This window comes from Schistocerca nitens, chromosome 3 (assembly GCF_023898315.1).
Source record: "Schistocerca nitens isolate TAMUIC-IGC-003100 chromosome 3, iqSchNite1.1, whole genome shotgun sequence".
NCBI classification, from domain to species: Eukaryota; Metazoa; Arthropoda; class Insecta; order Orthoptera; family Acrididae; genus Schistocerca; species Schistocerca nitens.
Window position 1 is genome coordinate 336,594,444 of NC_064616.1, and position 24,807 is coordinate 336,619,250.

General features: G+C 40.6%; 1 protein-coding gene across 1 annotated transcript; it reads right to left on the bottom strand.

The window, feature by feature from the left end:
• Positions 1–4,083: 4,083 nt before the first annotated feature.
• On the bottom strand, positions 4,084–24,561 carry LOC126249220 (trichohyalin-like). The gene is made up of 2 exons (XM_049950874.1): positions 21,502–24,561; positions 4,084–4,101 (listed from the first exon to the last, which is right to left on the bottom strand). The coding sequence occupies exons 1-2, from the start codon at positions 24,559–24,561 to the stop codon at positions 4,084–4,086; spliced, it is 3,078 nt and encodes a 1,025-aa protein (XP_049806831.1).
• Between the last annotated feature and the right edge of the window lie 246 nt (positions 24,562–24,807).

A 24,807-nucleotide genomic window follows, 5' to 3' on the forward strand; every position in this document is an offset into this window, starting at 1 on the left:
GAAAAACAGTAACACCTGTTTCAGCTAAATGAAGACAAATGTAATGTAGCACCATGATGAATAAAAAGTATCATTATCAGAACAGAAAGACTAATGAGTTGTAGGATAGTTTGAATTTAATCATATAATTATTGTGTTGTGGTGAGATGAAATAAAAGACAATGCAAAGTTTGAAGTAGAAATGAAAACACGATTAGGAAATAAGAACAAACAAAACATCTGAAAGATGAAACTTGCTGACTAATAAAACCTGTGCACAGCAATTTTATATTCCACTGTGGATTCTCTTACCACCACAGCCATCCAAAAACAATCCGACGAGCAGCTCGAAGCTTCAATCTGCCATCACCACCCTCCTAATGTCCGCATTTCCATGGAAGGCCAACTGCATACCTTCCTGGACTAGTGCTAGGCTGCTGAATGCAATTTTAAATCTAGATAAAACTCCACTCAGTGGCTAATCCAGTCTGTGCAATATCTTTCATCCAAGAGTATGTCCACTAGGTGTACTGGAGAACTTCTGTAATGTATGGAAGAGTGGAACAGACATTCTGGCAGTTTCATGTCAAGTGGGAGACTGAGAGGTGTGCAGATGGCTTAGTCATTAAGGCAAAAGTATGGGCTCGAATGTACAGTTTTAATTTTCCAGAAAGTACCGTGTAGCTCATGCTCAGATGCAGTGCAAAATTTTTATTCCACTTCAAAATACTTCTCAAAAATATTTGAGTGATCAATATGATGTGTCACCAACAGGTATTCTAGCTGATTTAAAAGAATGCAAACCACTGATTTACACCCCTATTGAACTATAATTATGGGCAAAAATCATACATTATACACTTTCCACAACAGTCAATAATTTTCACTTTCATTGCCTCTGAGTCATGGTTTCACCCCTGGAGATGGCATAAAAGACAGAAATGAACAAAACTATTCTCAAGTGAACTGTCAAGCAGCAACAAAGTTCCACTTCAATATGGTGAGTATATGATAACAGGGTGAAAGCTAAATTGTGTGTCAAAGGATATTCCCAGAAACCTTGAATTAGATTGTAGAGAAAGTTTTTATGTGTTGTTATGTGGGAGTCATTTTCTATCTTCTTTAATTTGGCTAAAGTGTATGACATGCACATGAAGAAGTTTGATATAAAAAGTGTATTTATTAATGGTAACCTACAAGAAGAGATTTTTATGGAACAACCTCAATGTTTCAGCAGTGAAGGCACAAATTTTAACTACACACTACGGAAAAGCCTTTATGGGTTGAAGCAATCTCCTTGGTATTGCAATTAAAAATTCGTTCATTTTGTTAAGGTTTCTGATTTCACACAACCACATTCATACAATTTTGTGTTTTAAACTTAACTTTGTGCCCAAGCGGGCTTTTCAGCAATGAATACAAAATACTAGTAGGGTTCAAGTTTCATTTCAGTAACACAGTTGATCCCAAATACACTATTGGATTGGAAATCTGACAAAACTGTGAGGAATTATTAACTTGCCGAGAGGGCTATATTAGATGACTCTCAGAAAAAAAAAGCAATTACAATCTCCATATTTCCCCTATCATCTACATTTCACAGTTACACTTTGGACAGTTGTCTAGCTAATGAATATGTTAATGCTACAAAATTATTGTTATCTTAAAGAAGCAACACTGTTTTTCTTTTATTTGTGTTATCTTACATTCTTTAGATGCTTTGGCTTTCACTGTTTATTCTTTGTGTGTATTGTTGTCTGCCATTAGTTGTAAGCTGTTGCACATTAAAATAATCTTTGCATAAGCAGGCTTATTTTCATGCTGCATTTACTGCACATGATCACAGGTTATAGGCCCAGGAGCAGAAGTCTGTTTTTGAGTGTATTGGTAGAGATATGTTTGGTTGTGTCATGTAAAATCAAAATTTGACATTACCAATATAGTGTTTACATGGCACAATGGGACAATCTAGGCATTAATTTCACTGTTGAAAGTTGTGTGGAGGAGACAACTGGACGATGTGAAATTCAAAATGGAACTGATATTCAGAGGGAAAGACCATTTAGATATCTTCAATGGCATTATTATTAAATGACCACAGGAGAAAGAAGCTGAAGTAAAAACGTGGCTGGAAAAGGACGCAAAAGCATAGGAACATATTGTAATGCAGATGCAGGTAGCACCACTCACTCATCTACTTTCATTTGTGATGTCAGCCGGCATGTGGACAAAACTGAAGACTGTGTATGTGAAGGAATCTATAGTGAGTATTCAACTACTTCAGCAAAAGTTTTTCTTGCTTCAGTTTGGTGATGACTCCGAGGATACAGTTGTGTTGAAAATAGAAGAAATCAACACAATGCTGAAGAAAGCGAGTGAACCACTTTCAGATAAAATGATAATAACAAAAGTGTTAATGTCATTGCTAGAGTGATATAAATATTTCCATTCAGGATGGGAGTCCATCTCCTTTGAGAAGAAAATGCTTAATGAGTTAACTTAAAGACTACTCATTGAGGAAGAGAGAAATAATCAATCCGATTAGCCGGAGGTAGCTTTGGCCATTGTAGGCAGGCAGCAAAAAATTACCTGTTATGCTTGTGGTAAGGAGGTCCATTTTGCAAATGACTTTAGACATAAAGCGAAGAGAGAAATGAGAAGGTGCAATTATTGTAAGAAAAGAGGTCATCCGAAGTCAAATTGCAGGTTGTTGAAATTGAAGGAATGCAAAAAGGCTCAGGATGTAAATACCTTTATGTGTGTGGATCAAGGAGTTGCCCTATAGGATTATTGGATTATTGATACAGGTGCTAGAGAGCACATGTGCAATAACAGATAACTGTTTAGAAGACTGGACAGTGTGCAAATGAAAGTTACTGTGGGTGGTGGTAAACTTCTTTATGTGATTGAGCGTAGCACTGTGGAACTGTATGCATGGAACAGAGTTAAATTTATCAAACTGGTACTTAGTGGAGTGCTTTTTGTGCCTGAACTGAAATTCAGTCTGTTTCCTGCAGGAACTGTGTTAGACAAAAATATGTGTTTAGGGTCAAACAAGAAACAATGTGAATTCTTGAACAGTAAAGGCGAAGTTTGTGCATTATCCTAATGTGTCAACAAAATGTATTGTATGTTGTTTCCACTAAGCAGAACACAATCAAAACTGTCAATGGTTACTTTTATGTGCGCGGATACAACACACACAGTGGTTGACAGTAGTGATACTAGTGATCTTTCGTCAGTCAGTTTGTCTCAGTGTGTTGAAATCTTGAGTGCCTGGCATAAAAAATTGTGCCACCAGAGCATTACACCTGTGAAAGAGTTTTTGTCACATAAAGGAGTGAGCTTCATTGACAACTTTGTAACTTGTGAAGAATATTTGGTTGGTAAACAACATCACTTTCCCTTCCCTTTCAGTTTGTCAAGAGCTAATGCCCCACTTGAAGTGTTCATGCAGTAATCTGTGGACCCAAGGAGATGAGTTCGCTTAGAGGAGCAATATAGTTTTTGCTTTCGAAAGATGACTTCTCTGGTTATCACAAAGTATTCTTTATGAAACAGAAGAATTAAGTTAAAGGTTTGAATAGGAATTTTAAAGCAAAAATTAAGAGAGAAACTGGTCTGAAAATTAAAGTTCTAAAGTGTAATAATGACCTGGAGCTTATGAATACTGACTTAGGTACATTTTTGAGTGAAAATGGCACAACCTGCCAAAGAACTGTTGTGTACACACCACAACAAAATGGAAGAGCTGAAAGGGAAGTGTGCACCTTGTTTGAAGCTGTTCGTTCAACGATTTCAGGAATGCCCAAACATTTCTGCGCCGAAGCAGTTAATATGGCTGCTTATGTATTAAATCAAACTGGTCCAAGTCCTGTAGAAGGTAAAACTCCTTATAAAGCTTTTTACAGCAGAGAATTACCCTTAGCATATTTGACAATATTTGGAACTCGTGTCTCTCTGCCCTTGCACTGGAAGAAAAGAGACTGAAACAAGGCCACCAAAACAAGATACGTTTATTTATGGGTTCTGATAATGATGAGAAGGGGTGCAGAGTATTTCTACCTTTGACAAAGGCAATTAAGGTGCATCGAGATGTAATTTTCATTCCACCAGCAGTATCTGAAAGGGAAAAGAAAACTGATGTTCATGTAAAAGAATCAGATCCTATTTGTTGTGATGAAGAGAACATAAAACTTCAGATTCAGAGGAACAAAAAGAAAAATGAGGACTGAGGCTGTGGAAGAAAATAAAAGTCAGCCTAGAAGAGAACAACAAGTCAGTGAAGACAGTGAAAACAGAGACATTTCTTTTGAGATGCAGAGAAAGATGTAGTTTCTGATGTCAGGAACATATAAAACTGTACACCCAGGAGGAAAATTCAACACTCAAATTAGTTGGAGGATTATGAGCTGGGCCTGTTAAAAGCAATGAATGATGAAGACACCAGCACCTACGCTGAAGCAAAGTCTGGTAGTGAAGCTAAAAATTGGAGATATGCCATAGCACGAGAGCTGCAAGCCCTGGAAGAAACCAACAGATGGGAATATGTATATAAGCCAAATGATTGTGATTTTACTGACACAATGTGGGTTTTTAGCTTTCCCATCTATCAAGTGGATGTTTGTAGTCCATTTCTTAATGGAGAGATAGTTGGAGACTTTTATGATAAATTACGTACTGGACATTGCAGTAAAATGAATAGTAAAGTTTGTAAACTTAGACAGTCTCTGTATGGTTTAAAGAACTTGCAAGAAATTGGAACGTTAAATTTCACACATAATAACTGCCTTAGGATTTGTTAGAAGTGATTTTGAGTATTGCCTGTATGTAAAGGTAGAAAATGGCCATAAGGCATACATTCTTCTTTACACTAATGATCTTCTGATAGCTCCAACTTCCCAGAGTGAAACTGACGATTTAAAGCTGTTATTGAGTGATAACATTAAAGTGAAAGATTTGGGTACGATTAGGAACTATGTAGGAATTAATATTGTTCAAACTTTTAGGTATGGTACTATTATTATTTGCCTAAGTACCTACTTTGAAAAAGGGTTGAAAGTTTATGATATGTTTAAATGTAATTCTCTTTCAACCCCCATGGAAGAAAATTTTGATCATACTATGTTGAAAAGATAAAAACCTGAAAAAGAAGACATCGAGAAAAGGTGTAGAAAATTAATAGGGTCACTGATGAATGCTATGTTAGGTTCCAGACCCGATATTTGCATAGCTGTAAGTATTCTAAGCAGGTACCAGTCATCTGCAACTGTGGATTTATGGAATGCTTTGAAATGTGTCTTGTGTTACATTAAGGAAAGCTTAAAACTGAGTCTGTTATATGATAGGGATGAAAGGTTTACTGATCCTTTATGTGAACTCTGATTGGTCTGGTCACAGAGTGGACAGAAAGTCCGCAAGTGGATATCTTTTCAAAGTTTTAGTTGTAGTGTTTCATGGGTATCTAAGAAGCAACCCACAGTGTCTCTGTTATTAACAGAATTTCAATTTGTAGCCTTAAGCAAGGCAACTAGTGAAGTCTGTTGGCTTACTAATTTGTATCATAGTCTTTCTGGCAGTCAAAGAACTATTGTCCTTTATGAAGACAATGTGCCAGTAATAAGCCTTTGCAAGGACCCACAGTTCTATCATAAACTAAAGCATATAGGTGTGAAAATTTTATTCTTGAAAGTTTTAAATTACAAAGCTATGTTAAAGTACATTAGCGCAAGTGACCAACAATCTGATGTTCTAACAAAGTCATTAGGTAAAATAAAATTTGAAAAATTTAGAACCTTGTTAGGACTTACTTAGAGATGGCAATTTGTTTTTGTATCACTGATAATTAACATTGAGGGAGGGTGTTAATGGTACAATGTTATGTTATTTTAAAGAAGCAACACTGTTTTTCCTTGATTTATGTTATCTTCCATTCTTTAGGTGCTTTGGCTTTTGCTTTTTATTCTGTGTGTGTATCATTGTCTGACATTTGTTGTAAGCTGTTGCACATTAAAATAAACTCATCATAGACAGGCTTATTTTCATACTTCATTTATTGCACCTGATCACAAAATATGTGATAACTTTCAAATACAGAGACACTATACTTGTTTGTAATGGTACAAATTGTTTAACAACAGACAAAATAATGTATTAATTTAAAACTAATTATGAATTTCAATAGTATATCTACTCTGACCATCAACATGTCCAAAAATTCACAAAGTGATAGCTGTATGGCCTTCAGAAAAAAGTCTGTGTTAGTGTAATGTATAGTGGACTTCTTACCTGGTCAGCTCATAGGTAAAATTGTATGATCAGATAAACTCCAAAGCAAGTTATGTTTCAATGTGTGAGACAGTTTAAAATCACATGGGTTTGCTTATAGCTTCAGAAACTTGACGTTAGAATGAAGGAACACTCAACTTGTTGTAGAAAATGAAAGTAATTTACAATTCATGAAAAGTTAGTTAGTTATTTTGATGTTCCATGGATCATTTTGCACAATATATTGTAATGATGTGGAAGGGGATTTTGCATTCACACCACAAATTAGTTTGTATGTACAGTTACATTCTGAACATTCCTAAGTTGATTTTAATTACAAAAGGAAAAAAGATATACAGATGTGAGTTAGTAATTCCTACCCACCACCTTTTACACATTACAGTAATAGAAAAAGGAGTTGTGAAGGAGAAACTTTCTCAGTGTGACATCAAATTTTACTTTGCTGTCCGTTGGACATTTTATATCACTGGTTAAGTGACCAAAAATTATTATGGCAGCATTGTGCACCCCTTTTTGCGCTAAAACCAATCTTACTGTGGACTAATGAATTCCATTTTTTCCTCTGATATTGTAATCATGAATCTCATAGTTCCTTTTGATCTGTAGTGGATTACTTACAACAAACTACATGAGGGAATAAATATACTGTGAAGCATAGTCAGAATGACTAACTCCTTAAACAAATATCTGCAACATGATGAAGGGTTAGCACCACATATTATTCTTACAGAAAAATGAAGACTTCCTTAAACATGAGGTACCCCATAACATTATTCCATATCACATTATCGAATGAAAATAGGCAAAATATCTCAACTTACTGATTTGCAATGATTCTGAGTGCAAATGTGGCTGAACTAAGTTGTTTTAGGAGTTCCAAAATGTGTCTTTTGCAATTTCAGTTCTCATCGATATGGAACCCTAAGACTTTTGAAGTTTCCATTCTATTTATTATTTCCTCACCATGTGTTACACTTATCATTGGTGTAGTAGCTCTAGATCTGCAGACCCTAATATGTTGTGTCTTTTTAAAATTGAAGGTGCAATCATTTGCAGAAAAGCAGTCAATGATAGTTTTAAGAACTTTGTTTACCATTTCTGCTGTTTCTGTATGTATGTTTGGATTGATTACAGTACTCATGTCATCTGCAAAAAGAATTAATTCTGCTTGTTGTATACTAGACGAAAGATGCTTACATACATGTGGAACAGTAGTGGACCTAAGACTGAACCTTGGGGCACCCCATACGTGATTTGTCCACAGTCAGAATTATGGTCCTGGACTATACTGCCTGAATCACTATGTACAGCTTTCTGCATTCTTTTCGATAGCTATGAAATTATCCATTGGTTGGCTATACTAGCAGTCCCATAAAGCATCAACTTATTTGGGAAAATACTGTGATTCACACAGTCAAATCCCTTAGAGAGATTGCGGAAAATACCAACTGACACTATTTTATTATTTAATTCTTGTGAAATCTGCTGAGTGAACATGTAAATTGGCATTCTCACTAGAGAACCCCTTCTAAAACACAAACTGTGATTAGCTGATGATACTATTGTTGTTAAGATGAGATACTATTGTAATACACATCTACTCAAAAATTTTGTCGAATGATGTCACCAGACAAACATGTTGATAGTTACTGACATCACCCTTGTCACCTTTCTGAAAGAAGGGTTTATAAATACCATATTTCAGTCTCTCTGAAAAAATGCCTTGAGTTAGTGATGCATTACATATTTCAGATAAGATGAGGTTTATTACATGGGAAAAAATTCTTAGTACGCAATTGGAAACACCATCAAAACTAGATGAGCTTTTCTTTTTGAGAGAATGGTTAAGTTTCTTAATTTCAGAAGGAGATGTTGGTGATACATTCATCTGACTGAATTTTATGAAAGTTACATTTTAAGCATACCACTGTGATTTTACAAAAAAAAAAAAAAAAAAAAAAAAAAAAATGGCTCTGAGCACTATGGGACTTAACATCTGTGGTCATCAGTCCCCTAGAACTTAGAACTACTTAAACCTAACTAACCTAAGGACATCACACACATCCATGCCCAAGGCAGGATTCGAACCTGCGACCGTATGTGATTTTACATTTGAACAGTTTGTCCCTATGCTTTGTACTATATTTAAGAAATGATTATTAAATGCATTTGCTACCTGTGATTCACCATTTATAGCCCTTCCATTCAGTTCAGCAGTGATGCTGTCATGTTCTGTGGCTCTCTCTCATTTCACTAAATTCCGTATAGCCTAAGTCTGTTGTCAGAAGTACTGATTTCTGACAGTATGTTCATGTTCTTTGATTTTTTAAAGTAACCCTTTTTAGTAATTTTGAGTAGTTTTTGTTGTGTGTGACTACTGCAGGATACCTACTTGTTTTTGACAAAAGATACATTTCCCTTTTCCTTTCACAAGGCAGTTGAATCCTCTAGTGATCCATGGCTTTTTACATGGCTATTTAGTGTCACTGTTGACTAGCTTCTGTGGAAAGCTGTTTTCAAATAATGATATGAATTTATCTTGGAACGGATTAAATTATAAGTTAAATTTGGCTCATTATAAATTACATACCATATCATCTCCTGCAAACTATTCTTAAAAACATTTGTCCTAGAGAGATTAATTATTCTTATTGGTTGCCACTGAAGAGTATCCATACTGTAAGGTACTATGTTGTTTATCCTAATTGTGCGTCATAATTAGAGAGAGCATTTGTCACTGTGTAAAAAGTAATTTTCTTACTTTGAGCTTCAACAAAGAAAACATTATCAATTATGGTCCTACTGTCTTTATCCAGCTGTGTTGGGAAGTTAATTACTGAGACCAGTTGTAGGATCCAAATAAGGTTTCCAGATCATTTTTCCTATCAGAATCATTTAGAAAATCTACAATGAAGTCACCATAGACTATTAATTGCTCGCTTCTATCTGACAGATAGCACAGTAAGGCACCCAGATTTCATATAAATAGTTCAAAATTTCCCAGTGTGTTTCTATATACATAGTGTTCCACTGATCGTGACTGGGCCAAATATCTCACGCAATAAGGGTCAAACGAAAAAACTACAAAGAACGAACCTTGTCTAGCTGGAAGGGGGAAACCAGATGGCGCTATGGTTGGCCCGCTAGATGGCACTGCCATAGATCAAATGGATATCAACTGCGTTTTTTTTTAAATAGGAAACCCATTTCTTATTGCATATTCGTGTCGTACGTAAAGAAATATGAATGTTTTAGTTGGACCACTTTTTTCGTTTTGTGATAGATGGCGCTGTAATAGTCACAAACATATGGCTCACAATTTTAGAAGAACAGTTGGTAACAGGTAGGTTTTTTAAATTAAAATACAGAACGTAGGTAAGTTTGAACATTTTATTTCCGTTGTCCCAATGTGATACATGTATCTTCGTGGACTTATCATTTCTGAGAATGCATGCTGTTACAGCACGATTACCTGTAAATACCACATTAATACAACAAATGCTCAAAATGATGTCCGTCAACCTCAATGCATTTGGCAACACGAGTAAAGACATTCCTTTCAACAGCTAGTAGTTCACCTTCCGTAATGTTTGCACATGCATTGACAATGAGCTGACGCATGTTGTCAGGCACTGTCGGTGGATCACGATAGCAAATATCCTTCAACTTTCCCCACAGAAAGAAATCCGGGGACATCAGATCCGACGAACGTGCGGGCCATGATATGGTGCTTTGATGACCAATCCACCTGTCGTGAAATATGCTATTCAGTACCGCATCAATCACATGCGAGCTATGTGCTGGACATCCAGCATGTTGGAAGTACATCGCCATTCTGTCATGCAGTGAAACATCTTGTAGTAACATCGGTAGAACATTGCATAGGAAATCAGCATACGTTGCACCATTTAGATTGCCATCGATAAAATGGAGGCCAATTATCCATCCTCCCAAAATGCCGCACCATACATTAACCCGCTAAGGTCGCTGATGCTCCACTTGTCGCAGCCATCGTGGATTTTCCGCTGCCCAATAGTGCAGATTATGCAGGTTTACGTTACTGATGTTGGTGAATGACGCTTCGTCGCTAAACAGAATGCATGCAAAAAATCTGTCATCGTCCCGTAATTTCTCTTGTGCCCAGTGGCAGAACTGTACACGACGTTCAAAGTCGTCGCCATGCAATTCCTGGTGCATAGAAATATGGTACAGGTGCTATCGATGTTGATGTAGCATTCTAAACACCGACGTTTTTGAGACTCCCAATACTCGCGCAATTCGCTTGCTACTGATGTGCGGATTAGCCGCGACAGCATCTGAAACACCTACTTGGGCATCATCATTTGTTGCAGGTCGTGGTTAACGTTTCACATGTGCCTCAACACTGCCTGTTTCCTTAAATAACGTAACTATCCGGCAAACACTCCGGACACTTGGATCTTGCCGTCCAGGATACCGAGCAGCATACATAGCACACGCCCGTTGGGCATTTTGATCACAATAGCCATACATCCTTTCCCCCAAGAACCATGGACCTTGCCGTTGGTGTGGAGGCTTGCGTGCCTCAGCGATACAGATAGCCGTACCGTAGGTGCAACCACAACAGAGAGGTATCTGTTGAGAGGCCAGACAAACGTCTGGCTCCTGAAGAGGAGCAGCAGCCTTTTCAGTAGTTGCAGGGTCAACAGTCTGGATGATTGACTGATCTGGCCTTGTAACACTAACCAAAACAGCCTTACTGGGCTGGTACTGCGAATGGCTGAAAGCAAAGGGAAACTACGGCCGTAATTTTTCCCGAGGGCATGCAGCTTTACTGTATGATTAAATGATGATGGCGTCCTCTTGGGTAAAATATTCCAGAGGTAAAATAGTCCCCCATTCAGATCTCCGGGCGGGGACTGCTCAAGAGGACATCGTTATCAGGAGAAAGAAAACTGGCGTTCTACGGATCGGAGCATGGAATGTCAGATCCCTTAATCGGGCAGGTAGGTTAGAAAATTTAAAAAGGGAAATGGATAGGTTAAAGTTAGATATAGTGGGAATTAGTGACGTTTGGTGGCAAAAGGAACAAGACTTCTGGTCAGGTGAACACAGGGTTATAAATACAAAATCAAATAGAGGTAGTGGAGGAGTCAGTTTAATAATGAATAAAAAAATAGGAGTGCGGATAAGCTACTACAAACAGCAAAGTGAACACATTATTGTGGCCAAGATAGACAAGAAGCCCACGCCTACTACAGTAGTACAAGTTTATATGCCAACTAGCTCTGCAGATGACGAAGAAATTGAAGAAATCTATGATGAAATAAAAGAAATTATTCAGATAGTGAAGGGAGACGAAAATTTAATAGTCATGGTTGACTGGAATTCGGTAGTAGGAAAATGGAGAGAAGGAAACGTAGTAGGTGAATATGGATTGAGACTAAGAAACGAAAGTGGAAGCCGCCTGGTAGAATTTTGCTCAGAGCACAACTTAATCATAGCTAACACTTGGTCCAAGAGTCATAAAAGAAGGTTGTATACATGGAAGAAGGCTGGCGATACTGACAGGTTTCAGATAGATTACATAATGGTAAGACAGAGATTTAGGAACCACGCTTTAAATTGTAAGACATTTCCAGGGGCAGATGTGGACTCTGATCACAATCTATTGGTTGTTGTTGTTGTTGTGGTCTTTAGTCCAGAGACTGGTTTGATGCAGCTCTCCATGCTACTCTATCCTGTGCAAGCTTCTTCATCTCCCAGTACCTACTGCAACCTACATCCTTCTGAATCTGTTTACCGTATTCATCTCTTGGTCTCCCTCTACGATTTTTACCCTCCACGCTGCCCTCCAATACTAAATTGGTGATCCCTTGATGCCTCAGAACATGTCCTACCAACCGATCCCTTCTTCTGGTCAAGTTGTGCCACAAACTTCTCTTCTCCCCAATCCTATTCAATACTTCCTCATTAGTTATGTGATCTACCCATCTAATCTTCAGCATTCTTCTGTAGCACCACATTTCGAAAGCTTCTATTCTCTTCTTGTCCCAACTATTTATAGTCCATGTTTCACTTCCATACATGGCTACACTCCATACAAATACTTTCAGAAATGACTTCCTGACACTTAAATCTATACTCGATGTTAACAAATTTCTCTTCTTCAGAAACGCTTTCCTTGCCATTGCCAGTCTACATTTGATATCCTCTCTACTTCGACCATCATCAGTTATTTTGCTCCCCAAATAGCAAAACTCCTTTACTACTTTAAGTGTCTCATTTCCTAATCTAATTCCCTCAGCATCACCCGACTTAATTAGACTACATTCCATTATCCTTGTTTTGCTTTTGTTGATGTTCATCTTATATCCTCCTTTCAAGACACTGTCCATTCCATTCAACTGCTCTTCCAAGTCCTTTCCTGTCTCTGACAGAATTACAATGTCATCGACGAACCTCAAAGTTTTTATTTCTTCTCCATGAATTTTAATACCTACTCCGAATTTTTCTTTTGTTTCCTTTACTGCTTGCTCAATATACAGATTGAACAACATCGGAGAGAGGCTACAACCCTGTCTCACTCATTTCCCAACCACTGCTTCCCTTTCATGCCCCTCGACTCTTATAACTGTTGTCTAGTTTCTGTACAAATTGTAAATAGCCTTTCGCTCCCTGTATTTTACCCCTGCCACCTTCAGAATTTGGAAGAAAGTATTCCACTCAACATTTTCAAAAGCTTTCTCTAAGTCTACAAATGCTAGAAACGTAAGTTTGCCTTTCCTTAATCTAGTTTCTAAGATAAGTCGTAGGATCAGTATTGCCTCACGTGTTCCAATATTTCTGCGGAATCCAAACTGATCTTCCCCGAGGTCATGTTCTACCAGTTTTTCCATTTGTCTGTAAAGAATTCGCATTAGTATTTTGCAGCCGTGACTTATTAAACTGATAGTTTGGTAATTTTCACATGTGTCAACGCCTTCTTTCCTTGCGATTGGAATTATTATATTCTTCTTGAAGTCTGAGGGTATTTCGCATGTCTCATACATTTTTCTCACCAGATGGTAGAGTTTTGTCAGGACTGGCTCTCCCAAGGCCGTCAGAAGTTCCAATGGAATGTTGTCTACTCCGGGGGCCTTGTTTCGACTCAGGTCTTTCAGTGCTCTGTCAAACTCTTCACACAGTATCATATCTCCCATTTCATCTTCATCCACATCCTCTTCCATTTCCATAAAATTGTCCTCAAGTACATCACCCTTGTATAGACCCTCTATATACTCCTTCCACCTTTCTGCTTTCCCTTCTTTGCTTAGAACTGGGTTTCCTTCTGAGCTCACGATATTGATACAAGTCGTTCTCTTATCTCCAAAGGTCTCTTTAATTTTCCTGTAGGCAGCATCTATCTTACCCCTAGTGAGATAAGCCTCTACATCCTTACATTTGTCCTCTAGCCATCCCTGCTTAGCCATTTTGCACTTCCTGTCGATCTCATTTTTGAGACGTTTGTATTCCTTTTTGCCTGCTTCATTTACTGCATTTTTATATTTTCTCCTTTCATCAATTAAATTCAATATTTCTTCTGTTACCCAAGGATTTCTACTAGCCCTCGTCTTTTTACCTACTTGATCCTCTGCTGCCTTCGCTACTTCATCCCTCAAAGCTACCCATTCTTCTTCTACTGTAGTTCTTTCCCCCATTCCTGTCAATTGTTTCCTTATGCTCTCCCTGAAACTCTGTACAACCTCTGGTTCTTTCAGTTTATCCAGGTCCCATCTCCTTAAATTCCCACCTTTTTGCAGTTTCTTCAGTTTTCATCTACAGGTCATAACCAATAGATTGTGGTCAGAATCCACATCTGCCCCTGGAAATGTCTTACAATTTAAAACCTGGTTCCTAAATCTCTGTCTTACCATTATATAATCTATCTGATACCTTTTAGTATCTCCAGGGTTCTTCCATGTATACAACCTTCTTTCATGATTCTTAAACCAAGTGTTAGCTATGATTATGTTGTGCTCTGTGCAAAATTCTACCAGGTGACTTCCTCTTTCATTTCTTAGCCCCAATCCATATTCACCTGCTATGTTTCCTTCTCTCCCTTTTCCTACACTCGAATTCCGGTCACCCATGACTATTAAATTTTCGTCTCCCTTCACAATCTGAATAATTTCTTTTATTTCATCATACATTTCTTCAATTTCTTCGTCATCTGCAGAGCTAGTTGGCATATAAATTTGTAATACTGTAGTAGGTGTAGGCTTCGTATCTATCTTGGCCACAATAATGAGTTCACTATGCTGTTTGTAGTAGCTTACCCGCATTCCTATTTTCCTATTCCTGCCACCGAACTTCACTAATTCCCACTATATCTAACTTCAACCTATCCATTTCCCTTTTTAAATTTTCTAACCTACCTGCCCGATTAAGGGATCTGACATTCCCTGCTCTGATCCGTAGAAAGCCAGTTTTCTTTCTCCTGATAACGACATCCTCTTGAGTAGTCCCCGCCCGGAGATCCGAATGGGGGACTATTTTACCTCCGGAATATTTTACCCAAGAGGACGCCATCATCATTTCATCATACAGTAAAGCTGCATGCCCTCGGGATAAATTACGGCTGTAGTTTCCCCTTGCTTTCAGCCGTTCGCAGTACCAGCACAGCAAGGCCGTTTTGGTTATTGTTACAAGGCTACATCAGTCAATCATCCAGACTGTTGCCCTTGCAACTACTGAAAAGGCTGCTGCCCCTATTCAGGAACCACACGTTTGTCTGGCCTCTCAACAGATACCCCTCCGTTGTGGTCGCACCTACGGTACGGCTATCTGTATCGCTGAGGCACACAAGCCTCCCCACCAATGGCAAGGTCCATGGTTCATGGGGGGGATCTATTGGTTATGAACTGTAGATGAAAACTGAAGAAACTGCAAAAAGGTGGAAATTTAAGGAGATGGAACCCGGATAAACTGAAAGAACCAGAGGTTGTACAGAGTTTCAGGGAGAGCATAAGGGAACATTTGACAGGAAATGGGGAAAGAAATACAGTAGAAGAAGAATGGGTAGCTTTGAGGGATGAAGTAGTAAAGGCAGCAGAGAACCTAGTAGGTAAAAAGACGAGGGCTAGTAGAAATCCTTGGGTAACAGAAGAAATACTGAATTTAATTGATGAAAGGAGAAAATATAAAAATGCAGTAATTGAAGCAGGCAAAAAGGAATACAAACGTCTCAAAAACGAGATCAACAGGAAGTGCAAAATGGCTAAGCAGGGATGGATAGAGGACAAATGTAAGGATGTAGAGGGTTATCTCACTAGGCATAAGGTAGATACTGCCTACAGGAAAATTAAAGAGACCTTTGGAGAAAAGAGAACCACTTGTATGAATATCAAGAGCTCAGATGGAAACCCAGTTCTAAGCAAAGAAGGGAAAGCAGAAAGGTGGAGGGAGTATATAGAGGATCTATACAAGGGCAATGTACTTGAGGACAATATTATGGCAATGAAAGAGGAGGTAGATGAAGATGAAATGGGAGATATGATACTGCGTGAAGAGTTTGACAGAGCACTGTACGATCTGAGTCGAAACAAGGCTCCGGGAGTAGACAACATACCATTAGAACTACTGATGGCCTTGGGAGAGCCAGTCCCGTCAAAACTCTACCATCTGGTGAGCACGATGTATGAGACAAGCGAAATAGACTTCAAGAAGAATATAATAATTCCGATCCCAAATAAAGCAGGTGCTCACAGATGTGAAAATTACCGAACAACCAGTTTAATAAGTCACGGATGCAAAATACTAACGCGTTTTCTCTACAGACGAATGGAAAAACTGGTAGAAGCTGACCTCGGGGAAGATCAGTTTGGATACTGTAGAAATATTGGAACACGTGAGGCAATACTGACCCTACGACTTATCTTAGAAGCTAGATTAAGGAAAGGCAAACCTACGTTTCTAGCATTTGTAGACTTAGAGAAAGCTTTTGACAATGTTGACTGGAATACTCTCTTTCAAATTCTGAATGTGGTAGGGGTAAAATACAGGGAGCGAAAGGCTATTTACAATTTGTACAGAAACCAGATGGCAGTTATAAGAGTGGAGGGACATGAAAGGGAAGCAGTGGTTGGGAAGGGAGTGAGCAGGGTTGTAGCCTATCCCCGATGTTATTCAATCTGTATATTGAGCAAGCAGTGAAGAAAACAAAAGGAAAATTTGGAGTAGGTATTAAAATCCATGGAGAAGAAATAAAAACTTTAAGGTTCGCCGATGACATTCTAATTCTGTCAGAGACAGCAAAGGACTTGTAAGAGCAGTTGAACGGAATGGATAGTGTCTTGAAAGGAGGATATAAGATGAACATCAACAAAAGCAAAACGAAGATAATGGAATATAGTCGAATTAAGTCGGGTGATGCTGAGGGAATTAGATTAGGAAATGAGACACTTAAAGTAGTAAAGGAGTTTTGCTATTTGGGGAGCAAAATAATTGATGATGGTCGAAGTAGAGAGGATATCAAATGTAGACTGGCAATGGCGAGGAAAGCGTTTCTGAAGAAGAGAAATTTGTTAGCATCGAGTATAGATTTAAGTGTCAGGAAGTCGTTTTTGAAAATATTTGTGTGGAGTGTAGCCATGTATGGAAGTGAAACATGAACGATAACTAGTTTGCACAAGAAGAGAATAGAAGCTTTCGAAATGTGGTGCTACAGAAGAATGCTGAAGATTAGATGGGTAGATCATATAACTAATGAGGAGGTATTGAATAGGATTGGGTAGAAGAGAAGTTTGTGGCACAACTTAACTAGAAGAAGGGATAGGTTGGCGGGACATGTTCTGAGGCATCAAGGGATCACCAATTTAGTATTGGAGGGCAGCGTGGAGGGTAAAAATCATAGAGGATGACCAAGAGATGCATGCGCTAAACAGATTCAGAAGGATGTAGGTTGCAGTAGGTACTGGGAGATGAAGAAGCTTGCACAGGATAGAGTAGCATGGAGAGCTGCATCAAACCAGTCTCAGGACTGAAGACCACAACAACAACAACAGCCATACATCAACACGATATCGACCTTTTCCGCAGTTGGTAAACGGTGCATTGTAACACGGGTAATGTATCACGAAGCAAATACCATCCGCACTGACGGAATGTTACGTGATACCCCGTACTTATACGTTTGTGACTATTACAGCACCATCTATCACAAAGCGAAAAAAGTGGTCCAACTAAGGCATTCATATTTCTTTACATACTACATGAATATTTAATAAAAAATGGGGGTTCCTATTTAAAAAAAACGCAGATGATATCCGTTTGATCTATGACAGCGCCATCTAGTGGGCCAACTATAGCGTCATCTGGTTTCACTCTGCAAGTTAGGCGAGTTTCGTTCTTTGTACTTTTTTCGTTTGGTGCTTATTTCGTGAGATATTTGGCCAGTTCACTACCAATGGATCACCCTGTAGAGTTACAATCGAAAGTCAACTACTTTTCAGCATTAACTCATACGCATGCACTTCTGTGTGATGATCAATGCAAAACATACTTGCCTCAGGGCTTCTGAATTTTTGTTCTGTCTTAATGTATGTAACAGCTCATCCCTTTCCTATGCTATTTCTGCATGAGTAAGCTGCAATAATGTACTTTTTTTATATGTAACTTATCTAACCATGTGGTTATGTGGTGAACAGACCAGCACAGGATGTCTGTCTTCTCAAAGCTCCAAACAGACAAAAAGCTCTTCTACCGTATTACTCAATCCTCTAATATTTTGATGAAATAAGCTAACGTTACCTTCCTGTGAATTATTAAGGATTTTGTGTGGCTTTTGTGTTATTTTCATTTCTTGCAAAACAGGGTTCCTGAATCCTGATCCAACTTAGGAAAAGCCCCTCTGACATCAATAAGTACAGGCATCTTGCTATGTGTGATGATATCCCAGTGTGTATTACATGCAAGAAGCTCAGCCAACCTATCTTTCCCTCTCCTACTCAGGCGTAGGCCTTATCTACACTACTGTCCATTAAAATTGCTACACCAAGAAGAAATGCAGATGATAAACGGGTATTCATTGGACAAATTTTATTTTACTAGATCTGACATGTGATTACATTTTCACGCAATTTGGGTGCATAGATCATGAGAAATCAGTACCCAGAACAACCACCTCTGGCCGTAATAACGGCCTTGATACGCCTGGGCATTGAGTGAAACAGAGCTTGGGTGGCGTGTACAGGTACAGCTGCCCATGCAGCTTCAACACGATACCACAGTTCATCAAGAGTAGTGACAGGTGTATTGTGATGAGCCAGTTGCTCGGCCACCATTGACCAGACGTTTTCAATAGGTGGGAGATCTGGAGAATGTGCTTGCCAGGGCAGCAGTCGAACATTTTCTGTATCCAGAAAACTGCTGTTTGTGTATGAGAAATCGGTTGGAAACTTTCCTCATGTCAGTACGTTGTAGGTGTCGCCACTGGCGCCAGCCTTGTGTGAATGCTCTGAAAAGCTAATCATTTGCATATCAGAGCATCTCCCTCCTGTCGGTTAAATTTCGCGTCTGTAGCATGTCATCTTCATGGTGTAGCAATTTTAATGGCCAGTAGTGCAGTATATTCCCATCTCCTAACTGTAGCGACTGACACTGCACTCATACACAATGTGATCAAAAGTATCTGGAAACTCCCAAAAACATACATTTTTCATATTAGGTACATTGTACTGCCACCTACTGCCAGGTACTACATATCAGCGACCTCACTAGTTATTAGATATCGTGAGAGAGCAGAAGCGGGCGCTCTGCAGAACTAACAGACTTCGAATGTGGTCAGGTGACTGGGTGTCACTTGTGTCATACGTCTGTACGCGAAATTTTCACACTCCTAAACATCCCTATGTGCACTGTTTCCAATGTGGTAGTGAAGTGGAAACATGAAGGGACATGTACAGAAGAAAAGCGTACAGACTGACTTCGTCTGTTGACTGACAGAGGCCGCCCACAGCTGAAGAGGGTCGTAATTAGTAATAGGCAGACATCTATCCAGACAATCACACAGGAATTCCAAACTGCATCAGGATCCATGGCAAGAACTATGACAGTTAGGGGAGAGGTGAGAAAACTTGAATTTCATGGTCGCAAGGCTACTCATAAGCCACACATCATGCTGGTAAATTGAAAACGATGCTTTGCTTGGTGTAAGGAGTGTAAAGAATGGACGACTGAACAGTCGAAAAATGTTGTGTGGAGCGACAAATCACGGTACACAATGTGGCGATCCAATGGTAGGGCAAGGATATAGCGAATGCCTGGTGAGGCTTCTGAGGCGGTGGTGTTACGGTGTTCTCGTGTTTTTCATGAAGGGGCTTGCACCCCTTGTTGTTTTGCATGACACTGTCACAGCACAGGCCTACATCGGTGTTTTGAGCACCTTCTTGCTTCCCACTGTTGAAAAGCAGTTCAGGGATGGTGATTGCATCTTTCAACACAATCGAGCACACATCCATGTAATGGACTGGCCTGCACAGAGTGCTGACGTGAATTCTGTAGTACACTTTTGGGATGTTTAAGAACACTAACTTCATGCCATGCCTCACTGCCCAACATTGATACCTCTCCTCAGTGCAGCACTCTGTGAAGAGCGGATGGCCATTCTCCAAGAAACCTTCCAGCAGCTGATTGAACAAAAAATGGTTCAAATGGCTCTGAGCACTATGCGACCCAACTTCTGAGGTCATCAGTCGCCTAGAACTTAGAACTAATTAAACCTAACTAACCTAAGGACATCACACACATCCATGCCCGAGGCAGGATTCGAACCTGCGACCGTAGCGGTCGCTCAGTTCCAGACTGTAGCGCCAAGAACCGCCCGGTCACTCCGGCCGGCTAGCTGATTGAACATATTCCTGCGAGAGTGGAAGCTGTCATCAAGGCTAAGGGTGGGCAACGCCACACTGAATTCCAGCATTACCGATGGAGGGTGCCCCAAACTTGTAAGCCATTTTCAACCTGGTGTCTGGAGCTCACATCAGTGTTTCCCCAGGGCTGGTCAGGGCACTGTAGAACCTCTAAAAAACTCACATTTGTGTATGTGGTTGCCACTCCTGTTTCATCCAGGTCACCCATTATTCTGTAATGTCTGTTCTTAGCCAGGCTGTTCTCTGCCCCACCAACTATAGTAACCTGATCCTCTTTGCGCAAGTTTCCTATGTCCTCTATCACCTGGCTGAAGCTAGTGCTTGTCTTCTCAATACTTGTGACCTAGTATTCCACCACTAATTTTGTCCCATACTATCTGGCCTACACCTCTCTTATGACTACTCCCTAGCAGCAAGTCTCTTTTGTTCCTATTCTCATTTCGTACTGGCCTACTTTGAGTTGCTTTGCTAGAAGTCTGCTGCACCCTACGGTTGGATCAGTAACGATCATAGAAAGACCAAACAACTGACATAAAACATAATTGTATTCATAAGGATGTAGACAATGGTTCAGTTCTTCACCTTACATCTGATCACAATTCCGACTAGAAGATATTTTCGCAAAGTCACTATCAAAAAGAAAAGAAGTGGACAGATTGTAAATCATTATCAATGGCTTCTTTAAAGTCAGTCAGCAAAACTGATAACGTTGCTTAGCACAGATTCTTGTCCTGATTATCTTTCACTGTTCTTTTGCATGTATTATTTTTGATACATTAGGTTTTATGTCTTCAATGATGCTTACAGCCTAGACATACATTACCTCAATTCACTTCCATTCTGTTTTGTACCAGAATATGAAGTCTTCAAAGAAACTGTCTCCTCCTTCACCATATCAATAAAATAGTGATTTATAAATCTGTTACCAATTACTACAACCCTGGCAACAAAAGCTCACACCTAAGGAACTTTGTTATTCTATTAATATAGATCATTGGTCTATTAGTTATGGCTGAAATACATAATACATGTGGCTTACCTTTTATATGCATCCCCAATTCTACACAGCATTTGTCATCATTGTAGGGTTTTCTGGGAGACTGCAGTGCATATGTTAATCTGGTTTGTAGTTTTTGAAAAATTCACGTAGTGAAGGACGACGCCATTCAACATATGGGTTGGCATATATCAGATGATAACCCATTGTATCACAATGTGGACAGTAATGTTTAAAATACTCGCGAAGTGTTATGTTTCCTCTCATAACCAAGTCACGCCTGGCCGATTGAAGCTGTACCTCCTCCTCCTTCCCCTTCTCCTCCTCCTCCTTCTCCTCCTCCTCCACCTCCTCTTCTATCTCTTCTTTCTTCACCTTGTTCTCCTGTATCTCAATGTCCACAATCAAGTCCTCCCATTCCTCCCTCTCTAGCTCTTCTCCCTCCATCTGATCTTCCTCTGCTTCTGGCTCCTCTACCTTCACCTTGTTCTCCTGTATATCAATGTCCACAATCCGCTCATCCGATTCCTCCCTCTCTAGCTCCTCTCCCTCCATCTGATCTTCCTCTGCTTCTGGCTCCTCTACCTTCACCTTGTTCCCCTGTATCTCGATGTCCACAAACAAGTCATCCGATTCCTCCCTCTCTAGCTCCTCTCCCTCCATCTGATCTTCCTCTGCTTCTGGCTCCTCTACCTTCACCTTGTTCTCCTGTATCTCAGTGTCCACAATCCACTCATCCGATTCCTCCCTCTCTAGCTCCTCTCCCTCCATCTGATCTTCCTCTGCTTCTGGCTCCTCTACCTTCACCTTGTTCTCATGTATCTCGATGTCCACAAACATCTCCTCCAATTCCTCCCTCTCTAGCTCTTCTCCCTCCGTCTGATCTTCCTCTGCTTCTGGCTCCTCTACCTTCACCTTGTTCTCCTGTATCTCAATGTCCACAATCCGCTCATCCGATTCCTCCCTCTCTAGCTCCTCTCCCTCCATCTGATCTTCCTCTGCTTTTGGCTCCTCTACCTTCACCTTGTTCCCCTGTATCTCGATGTCCACAAACAAGTCATCCGATTCCTCCCTCTCTAGCTCCTCTCCCTCCATCTGAACTTCCTCTGCTTCTGGCTCCTCTACCTTCACCTTGTTCTCCTGTATCTCAGTGTCCACAATCCACTCATCCGATTCCTCCCTCTCTAGCTCCTCTCCCTCCATCTGAACTTCCTCTGCTTCTGGCTCCTCTACCTTCACCTTGTTCTCATGTATCTCGATGTCCACAAACATCTCATCCAATTCCTCCCTCTCTAGCTCCTCTCCCTCCGTCTGATCTTCCTCTGCTTCTGGCTCCTCTACCTTCACCTTGTTCTCATGTATCTCGATGTCCACAAACATCTCCTCCAATTCCTCCCTCTCTAGCTCTTCTCCCTCCGTCTGATCTTCCTCTGCTTCTGGCTCCTCTACCTTCACCTTGTTCTCCTGTATCTCAATGTCCACAATCCGCTCATCCGACTCCTCCCTCTCTAGCTCCTCTCCCTCCGTCTGATCTTCCGCTCCTTCTGCCTCCTCTACCTTCGCCTTGTTCTCCTGTATCTCAATGTCCACAATCCGCTCATCCAATTCCTCCCTCTCTAGCTCCTCTCCCTCCGTCTGATCTTCCTCTGCTTCTGGCTCCTCTACCTTCACCTTGTTCTCCTGTATCTCGATGTCCACAAACATCTCATCCGATTCCTCCCTCTCTAGCTCCTCTCCCTCCATCTGATCTTCCTCTGCTTCTGGCTCCTCTACCTTCACCTTGTTCTCCTGTATCTCGATGTCCACAAACATCTCATCCGATTCCTCCCTCTCTAGCTCCTCTCCCTCCATCTGATCTTCCTCTACTTCTGGCTCCTCTACCTTCACCTTGTTCTCCTGTATCTCGATGTCCACAAACATCTCATCCAATTCCTCCCTCTCTAGCTCCTCTCTCTCCGTCTGATCTTCCTCTACTTCTGTCTCCTCTACCTTCACCTTGTTTTCCTGTGTCTCAATGTCCACAATCCACTCATCTGATTCCTCCCTCTCTAGCTCCTCTCCCTCCATCTGATCTTCCTCTGCTTCTTGCTCTTCTACCTTCACCTTGTTGTCCTGTATCTCGATGTCCACAAACATCTCATCCAACTCTTCCCTCTCTAGCTCCTCTCCCTCCATCTGATCTTCCTCTGCTTCTGGCTCCTCTACCTTCACCTTGTTCTCCTGTATCTCGATGTCCACAAACATCTCATCCGATTCCTCCCTCTCTAGCTCCTCTCCCTCCATCTGATCTTCCTCTACTTCTGGCTCCTCTACCTTCACCTTGTTCTCCTGTATCTCGATGTCCACAAACATCTCATCCGATTCCTCCCTCTCTAGCTCCTCTCCCTCCATCTGATCTTCCTCTACTTCTGGCTCCTCTACCTTCACCTTGTTCTCCTGTATCTCGATGTCCACAAACATCTCGTCCAATTCCTCCCTCTCTAGCTCCTCTCCCTCCATCTGATCTTCCTCTACTTCTGGCTCCTCTACCTTCACCTTGTTCTCCTGTGTCTCAATGTCCACAGTCCACTCATCTGATTCCTCCCTCTCTAGCTCCTCTCCCTCCATCTGATCTTCCTCTGCTTCTTGCTCTTCTACCTTCACCTTGTTGTCCTGTATCTCGATGTCCACAAACATCTCATCCAACTCCTCCCTCTCTAGCTCCTCTCCCTCCATCTGATCATCCTCTGCTTCTGGCTCCTCTACCTTCACCTTGTTCTCCTGTATCTCAATGTCCACAATCAAGTCCTCCGATTCCTCCCTCTCTAGCTCCTCTCCCTCCGTCTGATCTTCCTCTGCTTCTGGCTCCTCTACCTTCACCTTGTGCTCCTGTATCTCAATGTCCAAAATCCACTCATCCGATTCCTCCCTCTCTAGCTCCTCTCCCTCCATCTGATCTTCCTCTACTTCTGGCTCCTCTACCTTCACCTTGTTCTCCTGTATCTCAATGTCCACAATCCACTCATCCGATTCCTCCCTCTCTAGCTCCTCTCCCTCCGTCTGATCTTCCTCTACTTCTGGCTCCTCTACCTTCACCTTGTTCTCCTGTATCTCAATGTCCACAATCCACTCATCTGATTCCTCCCTCTCTAGCTCCTCTCCCTCCATCTGATCTTCCTCCGCTTCTGGCTCTTCTACCTTCACCTTTTTCTGCTGTATCTCGATGTCCACAAACATCTCATCCAATTCCTCTCTCTCTAGCTCCTCTCCCTCCACCTGATCTTCCTCTGCTTCCGGCTCCTCTACCTTCACCTTGTTCTCCTGTATCTCAATGTCCACAATCCACTCATCCAATTCCTCCCTCTCTAGCTCCTCTCCCTCCATCTGATCTTCCTCTGCTTCTGGCTCCTCTTCCTTCACCTCTGCCATCTTGTTTCCTGTCTCTGCATTCTTCAGCACTCTCTCTTCTAGCTCATTATCTTTTCCCCTTCCCTGGCTTGTAAAAGACTCCAACGATGCATCTGCGTCACCTTCACATAACCCGCAATCTGCCAAAGGGAATAAATCATTTGTATCCAATTAGGCATCAGCATAATATGAGCAGTTAAAAACAGCAAAATTACATCTGGCATTAGAATGAAGTGTATGTGTCTACAGTCCATGATAGCTTTAGAA

Coding starts and splice junctions, on each gene's coding strand:
- LOC126249220 (XM_049950874.1), bottom strand. CDS start 24,561: ATGGCAGAGGTGAAGGAAGAGGAGCCAGAAGCAGAGGAAGATCAGATG.